At 41.6% G+C, this 19,186-nt stretch overlaps 1 protein-coding gene across 1 annotated transcript in view; it reads right to left on the bottom strand.

Moving 5' to 3' along the window:
• LOC126330717 (agrin-like) overlaps nt 1-19,186 on the bottom strand; it is a 195,961-nt gene that overhangs the window by 102,029 nt on the left and 74,746 nt on the right. Inside the window, exon 4 of the mRNA XM_049996390.1 lies at nt 14,811-14,951. Coding sequence (XP_049852347.1) covers nt 14,811-14,951 — 141 coding nt within the window. The remainder of the gene's footprint in view (nt 1-14,810; nt 14,952-19,186) is intronic.

Raw genomic sequence — 19,186 nt, 5'->3', positions numbered from 1 at the left:
GTTTGCACAAGCAGGTACCATCTAAACAGGTAAGCTGTACCAGTTCTAAAAATAGTGATCATAATGTTGCATACTACAGAGGCTTTGAAGCGGCGAGTTGAAAGACTACGAGTGGTGCCGTTATAAGTTTGCACAAGCAGGTACCATCTAAACAGGTAAGCTGTACCAGTTCTAAAAATAGTGATCATAATGTTGCATACTACAGAGGCTTTGAAGCGGCGAGTTGAAAGACTACGAGTGGTGCCGTTATAAGTTTGCACAAGCAGGTACCATCTAAACAGGTAACCTGTACCAGTTCTAAAAATAGTGATTATAATGTTGCATACTACAGAGGCTTTGAAGCGGCGAGTTGAAAGACTACGAGTGGTGCCGTTATAAGTTTGCACAAGCAGGTACCATCTAAACAGGTAAGCTGTACCAGTTCTAAAAATAGTGATCATAATGTTGCATACTACAGAGGCTTAGAAGCGGCGAGTTGAAAGACTACGAGTGGTGCCGTTATAAGTTTGCACAAGCAGGTACCATCTAAACAGGTAAGCTGTACCAGTTCTAAAAATAGTGATCATAATGTTGCATACTACAGAGGCTTTGAAGCGGCGAGTTGAAAGACTACGAGTGGTGCCGTTATAAGTTTGCACAAGCAGGTACCATCTAAACAGGTAAGCTGTACCAGTTCTAAAAATAGTGATTATAATGTTGCATACTACAGAGGCTTTGAAGCGGCGAGTTGAAAGACTACGAGTGGTGCCGTTATAAGTTTGCACAAGCAGGTACCATCTAAACAGGTAAGCTGTACCAGTTCTAAAAATAGTGATCATAATGTTGCATACTACAGAGGCTTTGAAGCGGCGAGTTGAAAGACTACGAGTGGTGCCGTTATAAGTTTGCACAAGCAGGTACCATCTAAACAGGTAAGCTGTACCAGTTCTAAAAATAGTGATTATAATGTTGCATACTACAGAGGCTTTGAAGCGGCGAGTTGAAAGACTACGAGTGGTGCCGTTATAAGTTTGCACAAGCAGGTACCATCTAAACAGGTAAGCTGTACCAGTTCTAAAAATAGTGATCATAATGTTGCATACTACAGAGGCTTTGAAGCGGCGAGTTGAAAGACTACGAGTGGTGCCGTTATAAGTTTGCACAAGCAGGTACCATCTAAACAGGTAAGCTGTACCAGTTCTAAAAATAGTGATCATAATGTTGCATACTACAGAGGCTTTGAAGCGGCGAGTTGAAAGACTACGAGTGGTGCCGTTATAAGTTTGCACAAGCAGGTACCATCTAAACAGGTAAGCTGTACCAGTTCTAAAAATAGTGATCATAATGTTGCATACTACAGAGGCTTTGAAGCGGCGAGTTGAAAGACTACGAGTGGTGCCGTTATAAGTTTGCACAAGCAGGTACCATCTAAACAGGTAAGCTGTACCAGTTCTAAAAATAGTGATCATAATGTTGCATACTACAGAGGCTTTGAAGCGGCGAGTTGAAAGACTACGAGTGGTGCCGTTATAAGTTTGCACAAGCAGGTACCATCTAAACAGGTAAGCTGTACCAGTTCTAAAAATAGTGATTATAATGTTGCATACTACAGAGGCTTTGAAGCGGCGAGTTGAAAGACTACGAGTGGTGCCGTTATAAGTTTGCACAAGCAGGTACCATCTAAACAGGTAAGCTGTACCAGTTCTAAAAATAGTGATCATAATGTTGCATACTACAGAGGCTTTGAAGCGGCGAGTTGAAAGACTACGAGTGGTGCCGTTATAAGTTTGCACAAGCAGGTACCATCTAAACAGGTAAGCTGTACCAGTTCTAAAAATAGTGATTATAATGTTGCATACTACAGAGGCTTTGAAGGGGCGAGTTGAAAGACTACGAGTGGTGCCGTTATAAATTTGCACAAGCAGGTACCATCTAAACAGGTAAGCTGTACCAGTTCTAAAAATAGTGATTATAATGTTGCATACTACAGAGGCTTTGAAGTGGCGAGTTGAAAGACTACTAGTGGTGCCGTTATAAGTTTGCACAAGCAGGTACCATCTAAACAGGTAAGCTGTACCAGTTCTAAAAATAGTGATTATAATGTTGCATACTCCAGAGGCTTTGAAGCGGCGAGTTGAAAGACTACGAGTGGTGCCGTTATAAGTTTGCACAAGCAGGTACCATCTAAACAGGTAAGCTGTACCAGTTCTAAAAATAGTGATTATAATGTTGCATACTACAGAGGCTTTGAAGCGGCGAGTTGAAAGACTACGAGTGGTGCCGTTATAAGTTTGCACAAGCAGGTACCATCTAAACAGGTAAGCTGTACCAGTTCTAAAAATAGTGATTATAATGTTGCATACTACAGAGGCTTTGAAGCGGCGAGTTGATAGACTATGAGTGGTGCCGTTATAAGTTTGCACAAGCAGGTACCATCTAAACAGGTAAGCTGTACCAGTTCTAAAAATAGTGATTATAATGTTGCATACTACAGAGGCTTTGAAGCGGCGAGTTGAAAGACTACGAGTGGTGCCGTTATAAGTTTGCACAAGCAGGTACCATCTAAACAGGTAAGCTGTACCAGTTCTAAAAATAGTGATTATAATGTTGCATACTACAGAGGCTTTGAAGCGGCGAGTTGAAAGACTACGAGTGGTGCCGTTATAAGTTTGCACAAGCAGGTACCATCTAAACAGGTAAGCTGTACCAGTTCTAAAAATAGTGATCATAATGTTGCATACTACAGAGGCTTTGAAGCGGCGAGTTGAAAGACTACGAGTGGTGCCGTTATAAGTTTGCACAAGCAGGTACCATCTAAACAGGTAAGCTGTACCAGTTCTAAAAATAGTGATCATAATGTTGCATACTACAGAGGCTTTGAAGCGGCGAGTTGAAAGACTACGAGTGGTGCCGTTATAAGTTTGCACAAGCAGGTACCATCTAAACAGGTAAGCTGTACCAGTTCTAAAAATAGTGATCATAATGTTGCATACTACAGAGGCTTTGAAGCGGCGAGTTGAAAGACTACGAGTGGTGCCGTTATAAGTTTGCACAAGCAGGTACCATCTAAACAGGTAAGCTGTACCAGTTCTAAAAATAGTGATCATAATGTTGCATACTACAGAGGCTTTGAAGCGGCGAGTTGAAAGACTACGAGTGGTGCCGTTATAAGTTTGCACAAGCAGGTACCATCTAAACAGGTAACCTGTACCAGTTCTAAAAATAGTGATTATAATGTTGCATACTACAGAGGCTTTGAAGCGGCGAGTTGAAAGACTACGAGTGGTGCCGTTATAAGTTTGCACAAGCAGGTACCATCTAAACAGGTAAGCTGTACCAGTTCTAAAAATAGTGATCATAATGTTGCATACTACAGAGGCTTAGAAGCGGCGAGTTGAAAGACTACGAGTGGTGCCGTTATAAGTTTGCACAAGCAGGTACCATCTAAACAGGTAAGCTGTACCAGTTCTAAAAATAGTGATCATAATGTTGCATACTACAGAGGCTTTGAAGCGGCGAGTTGAAAGACTACGAGTGGTGCCGTTATAAGTTTGCACAAGCAGGTACCATCTAAACAGGTAAGCTGTACCAGTTCTAAAAATAGTGATTATAATGTTGCATACTACAGAGGCTTTGAAGCGGCGAGTTGAAAGACTACGAGTGGTGCCGTTATAAGTTTGCACAAGCAGGTACCATCTAAACAGGTAAGCTGTACCAGTTCTAAAAATAGTGATCATAATGTTGCATACTACAGAGGCTTTGAAGCGGCGAGTTGAAAGACTACGAGTGGTGCCGTTATAAGTTTGCACAAGCAGGTACCATCTAAACAGGTAAGCTGTACCAGTTCTAAAAATAGTGATTATAATGTTGCATACTACAGAGGCTTTGAAGCGGCGAGTTGAAAGACTACGAGTGGTGCCGTTATAAGTTTGCACAAGCAGGTACCATCTAAACAGGTAAGCTGTACCAGTTCTAAAAATAGTGATCATAATGTTGCATACTACAGAGGCTTTGAAGCGGCGAGTTGAAAGACTACGAGTGGTGCCGTTATAAGTTTGCACAAGCAGGTACCATCTAAACAGGTAAGCTGTACCAGTTCTAAAAATAGTGATCATAATGTTGCATACTACAGAGGCTTTGAAGCGGCGAGTTGAAAGACTACGAGTGGTGCCGTTATAAGTTTGCACAAGCAGGTACCATCTAAACAGGTAAGCTGTACCAGTTCTAAAAATAGTGATCATAATGTTGCATACTACAGAGGCTTTGAAGCGGCGAGTTGAAAGACTACGAGTGGTGCCGTTATAAGTTTGCACAAGCAGGTACCATCTAAACAGGTAAGCTGTACCAGTTCTAAAAATAGTGATCATAATGTTGCATACTACAGAGGCTTTGAAGCGGCGAGTTGAAAGACTACGAGTGGTGCCGTTATAAGTTTGCACAAGCAGGTACCATCTAAACAGGTAACCTGTACCAGTTCTAAAAATAGTGATTATAATGTTGCATACTACAGAGGCTTTGAAGCGGCGAGTTGAAAGACTACGAGTGGTGCCGTTATAAGTTTGCACAAGCAGGTACCATCTAAACAGGTAAGCTGTACCAGTTCTAAAAATAGTGATCATAATGTTGCATACTACAGAGGCTTAGAAGCGGCGAGTTGAAAGACTACGAGTGGTGCCGTTATAAGTTTGCACAAGCAGGTACCATCTAAACAGGTAAGCTGTACCAGTTCTAAAAATAGTGATCATAATGTTGCATACTACAGAGGCTTTGAAGCGGCGAGTTGAAAGACTACGAGTGGTGCCGTTATAAGTTTGCACAAGCAGGTACCATCTAAACAGGTAAGCTGTACCAGTTCTAAAAATAGTGATTATAATGTTGCATACTACAGAGGCTTTGAAGCGGCGAGTTGAAAGACTACGAGTGGTGCCGTTATAAGTTTGCACAAGCAGGTACCATCTAAACAGGTAAGCTGTACCAGTTCTAAAAATAGTGATCATAATGTTGCATACTACAGAGGCTTTGAAGCGGCGAGTTGAAAGACTACGAGTGGTGCCGTTATAAGTTTGCACAAGCAGGTACCATCTAAACAGGTAAGCTGTACCAGTTCTAAAAATAGTGATTATAATGTTGCATACTACAGAGGCTTTGAAGCGGCGAGTTGAAAGACTACGAGTGGTGCCGTTATAAGTTTGCACAAGCAGGTACCATCTAAACAGGTAAGCTGTACCAGTTCTAAAAATAGTGATCATAATGTTGCATACTACAGAGGCTTTGAAGCGGCGAGTTGAAAGACTACGAGTGGTGCCGTTATAAGTTTGCACAAGCAGGTACCATCTAAACAGGTAAGCTGTACCAGTTCTAAAAATAGTGATCATAATGTTGCATACTACAGAGGCTTTGAAGCGGCGAGTTGAAAGACTACGAGTGGTGCCGTTATAAGTTTGCACAAGCAGGTACCATCTAAACAGGTAAGCTGTACCAGTTCTAAAAATAGTGATCATAATGTTGCATACTACAGAGGCTTTGAAGCGGCGAGTTGAAAGACTACGAGTGGTGCCGTTATAAGTTTGCACAAGCAGGTACCATCTAAACAGGTAAGCTGTACCAGTTCTAAAAATAGTGATCATAATGTTGCATACTACAGAGGCTTTGAAGCGGCGAGTTGAAAGACTACGAGTGTTGCCGTTATAAGTTTGCACAAGCAGGTACCATCTAAACAGGTAAGCTGTACCAGTTCTAAAAATAGTGATCATAATGTTGCATACTACAGAGGCTTTGAAGCGGCGAGTTGAAAGGCTACGAGTGGTGCCGTTATAAGTTTGCACAAGCAGGTACCATCTAAACAGGTAAGCTGTACCAGTTCTAAAAATAGTGATCATAATGTTGCATACTACAGAGGCTTTGAAGCGGCGAGTTGAAAGACTACGAGTGGTGCCGTTATAAGTTTGGACAAGCAGGTACCATCTGAACAGGTATTACTATTACAATACACTGCCTGAAAAAAATATGAAGCACACAGAAAGTGAGCAGGAAACCAAATGAAACTTTCAGGATTGAGAGAGTACGTGATGATATTTCAGTGATAACAAAATCGTGTCTGATTTACAAAGAACTTCGCAGTGTGAGTACACTTATCAGTACGACGTTGCACCCCCTCAGGTCCGAATGCATCCACTGATCCGGTTCGGGAAAGTGTCGTAAAGCATCCTCGCGAGCTCAAATATTATGTTGGGTATTGGGGAGAGAGAGTACTGTAAGTGAGAAAAAAATCAGTAAAGGTTTAGATTATTTTCGTATCTTCACTTCGCAAACTGTGTACTAGGACGAACTTTGTAGCAAAATGTGTGTACTCAAAGTAATAACATAGCACAGATATTTTGTTCAAGTTTATTTTCTTAATTTGATAACTACAGCTAGAGCTAATGATATGAACTCTCTTTACACTACAGAAACGTTTAACTCCACGCACCCTGTTCATACTTGTAATACAGCTCGATTTTTTTCTTTTATTTTTGAGGTACATTACACGTTGCTTCAGGGTAGTCTGTGCTTCTGAAGAGCTCACCAATGTGAGTAACTTCATCATTACCGGAACAACGGGTGACGACGAGGCACCGCAAAAAACTTGGTAAATTCTTCCCTAGGTTTGTGTACTTCCTGGAATATACTCATCTAGGTAACATACTTAAGAAATTAACTCTGCAAGATCACAGGTTAATGTAAATGTGAGATAAGTCAATGCAATTGAGAAATTCTGGTATATTAATAACCCGTGTACCCGCCAGAATATTGAATTCAAACATGAAAACGTACATGCATTGCGTTGTACAGGGGCCCGATATGAGTATGTGGGATGTTGTTTGTGGATAACGCTAGAGTTGTCGTCCTATGATATCCCATACGTGCTTGACTGGAGACTGATCTAATGATTGAGCAGGCTAAGGCAACATGTTTGGTTACAACAGCCCTGGAATCCTGTTCATGGATGACAGCACAGGAGGTCGATTCACAAGAATGACGTACAAATTTTTAGTCAGGGTGCATGGCATAACCACGAGAGTATTCCTGCTGTCGTACGAAATCGCACGCCAGACCATAACTGCAGGTGTAGGTCCAGTGCTTCTAGCACGCAGAAAGGTTCGTTGCAGGCTTTCAGCTGGCCGTTATTGGCACCGAAGTACAGTCAACTTTCATTAGAAAATACAGCAGGCCTCCATACCGTCCTTCAATGGAGTCTCACTTGGCTCCATTAAAGTCGCAATAGGCGGTGGATCTTTATCAGTAGAATGTACGCTACGGGCTTCTGGCTAGTAGCTGTTCATCGAAATAATAAATTTGCAGTAGTTTGGTGTGTCACTGTGGTGCCAACTGTTGCTCATATTACTGCTGCACATGCAGTGCGATGCGTCATAGCCATACGCCGAACACGATGGTCTTCCCTCTCGGTAGTGCCAAGTGAATATAAGGAGCCCCGTCTTCTTGCGACCATACATTCTCCTGACCACCGCAGCCAGAATTCATGTACAGTGGCTACATTCCTGCCAAGTGTTTCTGCAGTATCGCAGAAGGAACATCCAGCTTCTTGTAGCCCTATAAAACGAGGTTGTTCAAAGTCAGTGAGGTGCTGATAATGGCGTCTTTGTCGCCGTAAGGTATTCTTCACTAACATCAACTCAACACGTCCAGTCTTGAAGGTAACTAATGCTCACGATTGTTACAGCGTTTATTTAATGCAAACCTTATTTGCAACCTCATAGTGGCGCTACTAGTGTCACTCTTAAGCGACTGGCGCGAAACTGGAATGGACATCATCTTTCAGATGTAGAAACATTTCTACCAACTTCCGTTTATGTCACACAACTCCTTCTTGGTGTTGCGATTTTTCTCCCGTCAGTGCATTTATGCAGTAAAGTATTTCATTGTACACTCACGCTAATAAATTAAGGATAATTGCAGAATGTGGTGCTACACAACTTGGCACTACACAAAACTGGCGCTAATACCATAGGCACTTAGGGAACACACACGACACAGATCTGTAAGTACACGGTATTGGTGAAAAGTTGAGAAAACCGTGATACAAAACGCCACTGTTTCCTGCCCATGTACTCCGACATCAATACGGGATATGATCACCATACACACGTACACAGGCCGCACAACGGTTTGGCATACTCTGGATCAGGTGGTCGAGCAGCTGCTGAGGTATAGCCTCCCATTCTTGCACCAGTGCTTGTCAGACCTACTGAAGTGTCCTAGGGGTTGGAAGATATGCAGCGATACGTTGACCGATAGCATCCCAGACGTTGTCGATGGGATTTAGGTCTGGAGAACAGGCAGGCCATTCCATTCGCCTGATATCTTCTTTTTCAAGGTACTCCTCCACGATGGCAGCTCGGTGGGGCCGCTCGTTAGCCTCCATCAGGAGGAAGGTGGAACCCACTACTCCCCTGAAAAGCCGGACATGCTAGTGCAAAATGACCTCCCGATACACCTGACCTGTTACAGTTCCTCTGTCAAAGACATGCAGGGGTGTACGTGCACCAATCATAATCCCACCCCACACCATCAAACCACGACCTGCCAATTACCTTGTACTGTGTTCTTGACACCAGGCATTACGGACTCTCCTGTGACCAGGGGTCAGTGGAATGCACCTTGCCGGTCTCCAGGCGAATAAACCATGTCTGTTCAGTCGTCTGTAGGCTGTGTGTCTGGAGCAACTGTTCCAGTGGCTGCAGCAAGGGCCCGAGCAAGGCTACCTGCATTAATACGTGGCCGTCTGCAGGCACTGGTAGTGAGATATCGGTCTTCTTGTGGTGTTGTACACTGAGGACGTCCCGTACTGTAGCGCCTGGACACGTTTCCTGTCTGCTGGAGTCGTTGCAATAATCTTGAGATCACACTTTGTAGCACACGGAGGGCCCGTGCTATGACCTGTGTTTGACCAGCCTCCAGTCGCCCTAGTATTCTACCTCTCATAACGTTGTCAATATGTGTTCTTTGAGCCACTTTCAACACACAGTCACCATTAGCATGTCTGAAAACGTCTGCACACTTACTCGCTGTACCGTACTCTGACATGCACCTACACACCTCTACGTATGTGGACTGCTGCCAGCGCCAGCGTGCGACAACCGCAGGTCAAATGCACCACATAGTCATACCCCGAGGTGATTTAAACCCTCAAACCGCCCACCAAAGCGTTGTTTCACCATGCATCAGCATCATCCTTAATTTATGAGCATGAGTGTAGATTATTGCATCATCTGCAAAAAGTCTGAGGTTACCACCAGTATTGTCCGCAATGTCATTAACATACAACATAAACAACAAGCGTCCCAGCTTACTTCCCTACGGCAGCCCCGAAGTTACTTCGAGATCTGACGATGGCGCTCCATAGAGATAACATGCTGCGTCCTTCCTACCAAAAAATCCTCAGTCCAGTCACAGGTTGCGCTTGATACTCGATATGATCGTACTTTTAATAATAACCGTATATATTCTACTGAGTCAAATGCTTTCCGGAAATCTTGATTCAAACCTTTCAGAAAATTGTTAGAACATTGTGAACTGACTTTCGCATGAACGATATTGCGAAATTGGTGATGGTTGGCATGGAGGAGGTCGTTTTGTTCGAGATATCTCACAAAGTGTGAATTCAGAATAGTTTCTAAAATTCTGTGACAAATCGACGCCAGGACTATTGGTCGGTAGTTTCGTGAATCAGACCTACTAACATTCTTGTAAACTGTTGTGACCTGTGCTCTCTTCCAACTACTGGGCCCGATTTGTTGTTCCAGGGATCTACGATAGATGATAGTTAAAAGAGGGACTAAGCAGCAAATTCAGTATAGAATCTGATAGTGGTTCTATCGGGCCTTGGAGCTTTGTTCAGTTTTAGCTATTTCAGCTGTTTCTGAACATCACTCATCTTTTCAGTGGTGCGAGGAGTAAATTGGAGCAATTTTTTGGGCTTTCCTTTATAAAGAAACATTTCGAAGCGGAGTTAAGCATTTCAGCATTTGCTTTGCTACCTTCCACTTCAGTTCCTGTCTCGCCCGCGAGTGCTGGACCCTAACTTGGGTGAGTTATACGGTCACATACATAGCTTTCTGTCTGTAATAGTTTGTGAAACTAACATTTGTTAGCGCAGGATTTCACGAAGGAAATGGTGGGTTACAGCAGTGCTGGACATCGACGTGCAACGTGTGCCAGCGTGTTTAAAACAGCGCACAGTAAGAAGTAGTTGACCGCTGCTGGGAACAGCTGGGAACATTGGTGAGCAGCGCGTCTCATCTCAAAGGGGCTCATCCAGGCAGAGCTGCGGGTCGTGCAGTAAGTACAGCAACACTGAGCAGTGATGATGTCAGTCACAGCAATGGTGTAAGAAACGAAGAAGTCGCCTAGTGATGCAGGTCTGTAGCAACTGGAGGAGCCCGTAGCAACTTTAACGTACATGCTAAAGTTCAATGAGCGTGCTGAACGGTTGTATGTTGACCCATTGAAGTTGGACTACTGGTAACTTAAAAAACGACTTGGATAGTTCAATCAGTAATGTAAAAAACGATTTAGACAACAAGATTGGGTAATGTCCCTACTACCTGTATATCAGTTCAGAAATGGTACCTATTTGACCGACAGGCTGGCACATAAAACAGAATTTCAGTTGTTACTAATTGCCACAGAAAACTACTCTGTACTGAATAATAACGGAAGGAAGGAAGATTAGAGTTTAACATCTTGATTAGAGACCGAGTACGAGCTCGGAATACGGAAGGATGGGAAAGAAAATCGGCTGTACTCTTTCAAAGTAATCATCCCGGCATTTTTCTGAAGTGACTTAGGAAAATCATGGAACACATAAATCTGAATGACTGGTTGGGGAGGGATTTGAATCATAGTCCTCTCGAATGAGAGTCCAGTGTGCTAACTATTGTGCCAGTTTGCTTCGTAGACTGGACAAAAGAGTCCACCAGTTCCTTTAAAGACTTTTCAGAACTACAACGTTATTTAAAAGGGGGTCGCTGGTTCACAGCCTCGCAACATGCCATTTCCCGGTGCTGAATGGTGAAGACGTAATTTAGTGCCACCATAACAGAATTAGCCAGGACATCATGACATCAGTTATATTTAAAGCTAAATAAAAACAATTAACAGATACTGGTATTCTTGACAATGCTCTAAGGTGACTTCTAAATAATATGAAGGGTCTTCAAAAATTAAGTTAGACTTGTCGTCCCATAGTAAGACTCTTGCACAACAAGAGTGGTGCATTGTCGTAACATTGTGTATGTTCCGGATCCACTGCAGGCAAAGATCTGCAGTGGTACGGTTAACAGGTTCATCATCACCTGTGTATGAAATGACGCTATTATCGAAAACATACTCCAAAATTGAAGTATGTGAGATTGCTTGATTGCCGTGGCCAAAACGTCTAAATCATGCACAGATTCACTATGAACATCTGGTCACGTATGGATCGAATACAGTGTCGCGTCCAGCCACGATGAAATGGTGCAAACAGTTTGATCAAGGCCACACTAACATTGGTGATGTTGATCGGGAAGGGAAGTCATACACAGACGACAATTTCCAGGTAATCTACCAACTGAGTTGCATCAGTTGCAGATTTTCCAGTGATGAGGACGGTCACACAGCAATTCTCGAAAAGCTTCTCGACCAAGGAACGAATTTCTATTGTCGATTAATCGAATGGTTGGTAGAAGGTTCCGACCATTTTTTATAGTGACTTGGCGACTACGTCAGAAAACAGTCCCATGTGTCCATGTCACTTTGAAGTGTACTGCTGCATTAATTAGTTTCTTGGCCTGTCATAATCTGTGTAGCTTAGCTTTTGAAGTATTACATAACACAACGTACTAACTTACTAAAATATCAGAACATCAATATAATTTTGTTTTAAATTGTTCAAAAAATACGCTGAAGCGCCAAATAAACTGGTATAACCGTGCGTGTTCAAATGCAGAGATACGTAAACAGGCCGAATACGGCGCTACGGTTGGCAACGCCTATAAAAGACAACAAGTGCCTGGCATCGTTGTTAGATAGGATACTGCTGCTACAATGGCAGGTTATCAAGATTTAAGTGAGTTTCAACGTGTTGTTACAGTCGGCTCACGAGCGATGGGACACAGCATCTCCGAATTAGCGGTGAAGTGTGCATTTTCGCGTACGAACATTCACGAGTGCACCATGAATATCAGGTATCCGATAAAACATCAAATCTCCGACATCGCTTCGACCTGAAAAAGATCTAGCAAGAACGGACCAAACAACGACTGAAGACAATTGTTCAACGCGACAGAAATGCAACCCTTCCGAAAATTGTTGCGGATTTCAGTGCTGGGTCATCAACAAGTGTCAGCGTGCGAACCATTCAAAGAAACATCATCGCTGTGGCCTTTCGGAGCCGAAGGCCCATTCGTGTACCATTGATGACTGTACGACACAAAGCTTTACGCATCGCCTGGGCCCGTCAACGCCGACATTGGACTGTTGATGACTGGAAACATGTTGCCAGGTCGGACGAATCTTGTTTCAAATTGTATCGAGAGGATGGACGTGTACGGATATGGAGACATCCTCATGAATCCATGGTCCTTGCATGTCAGCAGAGGACTGTTCAAGCTGTGGAGGCTCTGTAATGGTGTGGGGCGTATGCAGTGGGAGTGATGTGGGACCCCTGGTACGTCTAGGTACAACTCTGACAGGTCACACGTACGTAAGCATCCCGTCTTATCACCTGCATCCATTCATGTCTATTCTGCATTCCGACGGACTTGGGCAAAACCAGCAGGAAAATGCGACACCCCACACGAAGAGACATGAACATTATTGAACATATTCGGAATGCCTTGCAACGTGATCTTTAGAAGAGATCTCCATCCCCTCGTACTCTCACGGATTTATATAGGGCCCTGCAGGATTCATTGTGTCTGTTTCCTCCAGCACTACTTTAGACATTTTTCGAGTCCATGTTATGTCATGTTGCGGCACTTCTGCATGCTCCCAGGAGCCCTACACAATATTAAGCAGGTGTACCAGATTATTTGGCTCTTCGGGTATCTTCCAGTGTAATAAAGAATAACATTTAGCAACCAGACCACAGCATCACAATACCCTTGTCCTTTTATTCTTGACTCCTTTGCAATTGCAAAACAGCGTCAAACGCTGTACTTCCTCCTTCATTGGCACTGCGATTTTTACTGACGGAGCAGTATTTATGGAAATACCGTTACATACAATTTAAACTTTTCTATTTGCCAGTCTGTTGCAGGTCGAACGCTCGTGAGAGGCCACCATTCCACTGCATCCAGATCTTATCACCAAGGAAACCAGACATGGCACAAAGGTGACAGTTGTGTAAATGACGACACTGACACTTCACTGAATGTTTAATATTGTGTGAAATGACATCTCAGGTGAATCCACCTCTATACTCTGGTATTATTAGCCAGTACGAGGCCTGTTTTCTAAGGAAGTAACTCTTTGAAACAAAAATAAAACAAACAGACTTTTCTTAGCAAATTCGTCTTTACATGAAAGCCTTTACTTTAACCTACTTTTCTACATAATTCTTACCAATATTAATGCATGTATCATGTAGTACAACCAACTTTTGAATACCATCCTCGTAGAAATCTGCCACCTGATACCTATTGCTACATAGTCGTTTTGACATCTCCATTATCGTCATGGCGTTGCCCCACCATATGCTTTTTCAAATGCAGTAACATACAGTAATCACTGGGCCCTAGATCATGTACAGTTACTTGTTCCCAGCCAAATAATCCAGTCAGCTCTTGAGTTTGATTGACCAAATGTGGATGGGCACTGTCACAAAGCAAATCGATGCTCTTACTCAGCATGCAATGCCTTTTTGTTTTGAGTTGCACAGTGCATTTTTTTAACATCTCTCAATAAGTTTTAGAATTTATGGTCTCACCATGAGACAAAAAATCCATAAGCAACACTTCCTTCCTGTCCCAAAAAACACTACACATGGTTTTAAGGGCAGAAATTGTTTACAGAAACTTTACTTTCTTGGGTGATGTCAAATGCCATCATTTCATGCACTGCTACTTTGAGTCAAGCGTAACGTAAGGACCCATGTTTCGTCACTTGTAAAAATTTGGCTTAAAAACTCGTCACCTTCCTCATTTTACTTTCCTCAGCTTAAAAATCGTCACCTTCTTCACTGTACTGCTCTAGAAAAGGCAAAGAACTGGCAGTCAGCATTTTTGGTACCCATAGTGAGTATTACTTTAGATAATTTAAAACAATTGCACAAAGCACATTTTTAATATTTGAGGGAACTCTTCAAATAACGTTGAAATCATGAAGCATCTGTTCTCTCTCATTTTTTCATCAACATTCTGCATCAAATCCTCAGTAATGACAGAAGGTCACCAACTTCATACTTCATCTCGCACATTCGTATAGCCATCTTTGTTTACGTAACATCACATCGCTCATAATGTTTCCTCCATACACTTCACTGATCTGACGATGAATTTCAGCTACTTTCACGCCTTTATCACTAAGAAAACGAATCACTGCGCTTGTCTCACAGTCGGAGGGATTCTAAATCAAACTGAGAATTTCAGATACTCACAAACAAACGCTAACACTTCGAGTGACTCTGTAATGGCGTCAGTGGCTAGCAAACAGAGTGCGGTACACCCCGGGTATGCGTCAAATGACGACCGCAGCGCTGCGGCGGTGGAATTTGAAAACACGCCTCGTATATGTACCTTACTGAAAGCAAAAGTTACCAGTATGTGTAATATGCAGGAAGACTCGCTTACCGCAGACACCTCGGTAAAGGACGGTGATGGCGACGTCGGAGTGGCAGGAGGCCTGCCGCAGGGCACACGTGTCGGGGAAGTCCCGGCCGTCGCTGCCACACACGGGGCCGTCGCCGCGCTTGCAGCCTCCCAGACACAGTGCTGCCAACAGTAGAAACATGCTCTCAGGCACCTTATCCCTCCTGCAAAATCATGAACAATGGCAATTTCGTGGCTGGATCAATGTGACAGTAATTTGTGTTTTCTCTTACCAGTTTGTATAGAAATACTGCACTGGATCTGTGTACGAGGCAAAATTGTAATTTATTTTATAAATTATGTGTTACAAAATGTACCATCAGTAATGATCTCAAAGCAATGGCACTCAATAATAAAAGCACATTATTTTCGTTATGTAGGGCAACACAGTAAAAAGACATTTTGAAGTATTCCACTTCGACAGTTTTTTTAACAAGTATTCAATATAGTATATCTTGCACGATTGGCCAATTTCTGACTTTAGGCCATTTTCAAGCTCAGTCTACAGAGGAACAGATAAAAGACACAAAGAGTATATATCCAGCTTACTGTCACACAAAAATTATATTTTCAATGGGCAGCCTAAAATTTTACTTACAGGTGTCGATGCGTTCACCAATTATTATCCTGTTAACAAACGGCGATGTGACCGATCTGAAAGCGTGCACGCGTCGGAATTAAAACTGGAAAGCTTACTAGGTGAGGTAATACTCATATTTGTAAGTAATGCTGAGTTGTAGGACACTATATGTGCTCGCTTTCGTTGTCGAACACCAGCTGTCACTTCTGTCCACATGGGGAAAAGTAACGGCAAAGATACAGCAATTTGGATCAGGGTGTTCATAGGCTGATACATGAATCAGAGACGCAACGTACTGTATACTATTATACGCATATATGATAAGGTTGAAGTTGTAAAAACCAAATCTAGAACGAACTGCTTGCTAAGGCATCAAATGCGTGTGCAAAGTGCGGCGATATCCAGAAAAAGGGGGAAAGGAAGTCTTTATTAAATTTTGGACGTAAAAAACTTAGAAATACACTCTGCCAGAAATCATTAGAAATGTAACCTGAGATAACATAACTACACATATGTAACAAATAATGTTTATTTTAGCTAGAAAGCGACATTCATGACTGACGAGGGCTTACATTCAGAGTCAGAATAGATATTGTAATAAACGGCTTACCAGAAGACATATAAACATCACGGACCTAGAGTCATCTTGCGTAAGAGGCGTTACTGACAGCGAAAATATAACAAATACTTCATCAAATAAAATTAAACAGCATGTGTCCCTGTCACTATAGGCCAGTTCACAAGTAGGACAACCAACGGCGGATCACCTCCAGCAGGGCCACGCCTACTGAAGTGCAGAGCTGTGCTAAAACGGCTTTTTTATTTTTAATTGACGCATGAGAGCCCTCCAAGTTTTTATAGTTGTTTATAGCGTTTTACTTTAAAAAGAAGATTCCAGTGAGTGAAATTAATTCTCACTACTTTCATCAGAAATTATTCAGATCGTTAAGTGAGATGAAAAATTTATTTTGGAGGGAACTGGAAATCAGTAGTAAGGAAAGGAAGAGAAGGAAAAACTGCAGGAGAACACTGACTGGAGGACAAGAATAAATGCGGAAACCCCCTTAGCAGAGATTCACACGAAGCTCCTTTTAACAATTCGAAACATTTGGCTTAAGCATCATAAAGGTGGCTGTATACATGGGAGACACCGGAAGGTTTCACACATAATAATAATGGTAAGACAGAGATTTTGAAACCAGATTTTAAATTGAAAAATAAACAGAGTTGTTATGAAATGCAGTTTGTGGCAGAAGAAACCGATGAAAGATAGGAAATTAAAGCTATGGATCCAGGATAAGCTGAAACAACCAGAGGTTGTGGGAGTTTCAAATGAAGCTCTAAGTCACATTTGACCGAAACAGGGGAAAAGAGTACAAAAAAGATAAATGGTTAGATTTAAGACATGAAGTATTGAAGGGAGCAGAGAAGCAATTAGGCACAAAGTTGAGCTCAGCATAATCCTTGGATAACATAAGAGATATTGAATTTAAACAACGAGGAGAGAAAGCATAAAAATACAGCAAATGGCGCAAGCAACCGGGAATACAAACGTCTAAAACATGAGACTGACAGAAGGCGCAAAATGGCAAAGCACCTTTGGTAAGAAGAGAAATGCAAATCTGTAAAAGCACAGATGAAATGGGAATGTTAGATGCTGTGTACAGAAATATTAAAGAAATATTTGCAGAAAAGAGCAGTTGTATGAACATCGAAAGCTGAAATGGTAAACCAGAACTAAGCATAGAAGGAAAGGTTGAAAAATGGAAGGAATACATAGAATGGATATACGAAGGACACAAGCTTCGAAGGGAACTTGAACAGGCAAAGGATCAGATAACTGGAAGTTCTAAGCCGAAACAAGTGTCGTGGAAGCGTACCCTCAAGATTACTGTCATGTCTGGAAGAACCAACCATTACAGAACTATTCCACCTAGACCACAAAATATATGAGAAAGACAAAATACCCGCACACTTGAAGAAGACTGTAGCTGTAGAGAAGGCATCACATTAATAACTCATGATTTTAGTTTGTTCTGCACGCCGCTATCAGTGTTGCTGTCTGTCTTATCCCATTCGTCTCCATGCATGCTGCCAATGAGTAGATAGGATGGAACGAGCTGCGTTAGTGTTATTGTTCTTCTTCTACTGTGAACTTTATGTTTTTTGGTACAGTATGTACGTCTTTGTGTAGTTGCCGTATTCTTTTTTTAGGATCATGTGCCATGTGTATTGTGTCATCCTTGTATCTGTACCAATAGATGTCGTTGTAGCTTTTCTTTGTTATTATGTCTTCAAATATTATTTTTTCTATATGATTCATGAAAATGTTGACTAATGTTCTAGAAAACTCACTTAACTTTCTAGACATAACTATAATAAAAGACAGTAACAAACATACATTTGACATGCAGGAAACCCGTAACAAATGGCACTAGCTTAAATGCAACCTCAAACCACCTGCAGAATCACAAACAGGCAGCAATCAGATACATATTAAACAGACTGAAAAAAATTCCCTTAAACACTTATGATAACCAGAAAGAGCTAACCATTATAAAACAAACATCATTGAAAATGGACACAAAGAAACCATGGTAGACAAAGTAAACAGAAAAATAAAGAGAAAAATAATGAAAAAAACTAAACAAACCACTCTAACACATATAACCTGCAGTACTACAAAAAATGACATACAGTGACCTACCGCAACAAATACACACGTAAAATAGGTAACACATTCAAAAAACAAGGCATAAACATTGCTTACAAAACAAAAGATTCTGGTATCTATCAGCTCAGTTGAGAGATTGTGCAAATATATACAACGGAATAACTGGCAAGATATTCAACACAAGATATAAAGAACACATCAGAGCATTTAAATATGGTAAAACCATTCAACATTTGCAAATCATCTAAAACAAGAACACCGTAGGCCAAGCAATACTGAAAAACAATATCATAAGAATAAGTGAAGACAGGCGCATCCTCCCTTTCCAAGAAAATTTCCACATACACAAAGCTTTAACACAAAATGAACAGTTGCTCAATGACCAAAATAAATATTGTAAACCAGGCTCCATAAAAAATAATTGATGAAATTACATGAAAAAGAAAAGACCTTTTCCATCCTTCACCCACTCCCACTCTCCCACCCAACCCTCCCCCTTTCCCAATTTCATTTCTCTTTTGCTCCTCACCTTATCCTCTAAATTAAACTCAGTCACAATACTATTATACACTTATGCCCACTCATCATGGTTTCTCCCTCCCCTACACCAAAAAAAGAGAGAAAGAAACTCCATCACTATTCCTTCCATACTCTTACGCAGTATATAAATACACAGCAACATAATTAAATAGAATGATACACATACAATATTCTAATTAAAATAAAGATTGTAGGTCATAGACGAACTACTGGTAAGATCATGTTGGCAACATTGCAAAACACACACCACAACACATACTTAGGAGTATGAAAAAAAAAAAAAATTCAGGAAACAGTGGTGTGTGAAAAAGTGTGCTGTTAAAATAATGAGAAATGCATAGTGCTGCAGAAAAACTAAAAATTAGACCACAACTATCAGTGTCTAAAGCAAAAAACCGTCAACAATGTGCTAGCAGACAGCATTGGCCGATGCAAGCGAAAATGAATCGAAAATCACCCTAAGTACAAATCAAAATATTGTTAACGAATTGCTTTCGGTCTTTGAGCAAATCAAAATGTAAAAAATCTTAACTACAGACCGTTGATGATGCTTTGCCTCAATAA

This window comes from Schistocerca gregaria, chromosome 2 (assembly GCF_023897955.1).
Source record: "Schistocerca gregaria isolate iqSchGreg1 chromosome 2, iqSchGreg1.2, whole genome shotgun sequence".
Classification (NCBI taxonomy): Eukaryota; Metazoa; Arthropoda; class Insecta; order Orthoptera; family Acrididae; genus Schistocerca; species Schistocerca gregaria.
This window is presented reverse-complemented; position numbering and strand designations above follow the sequence as displayed.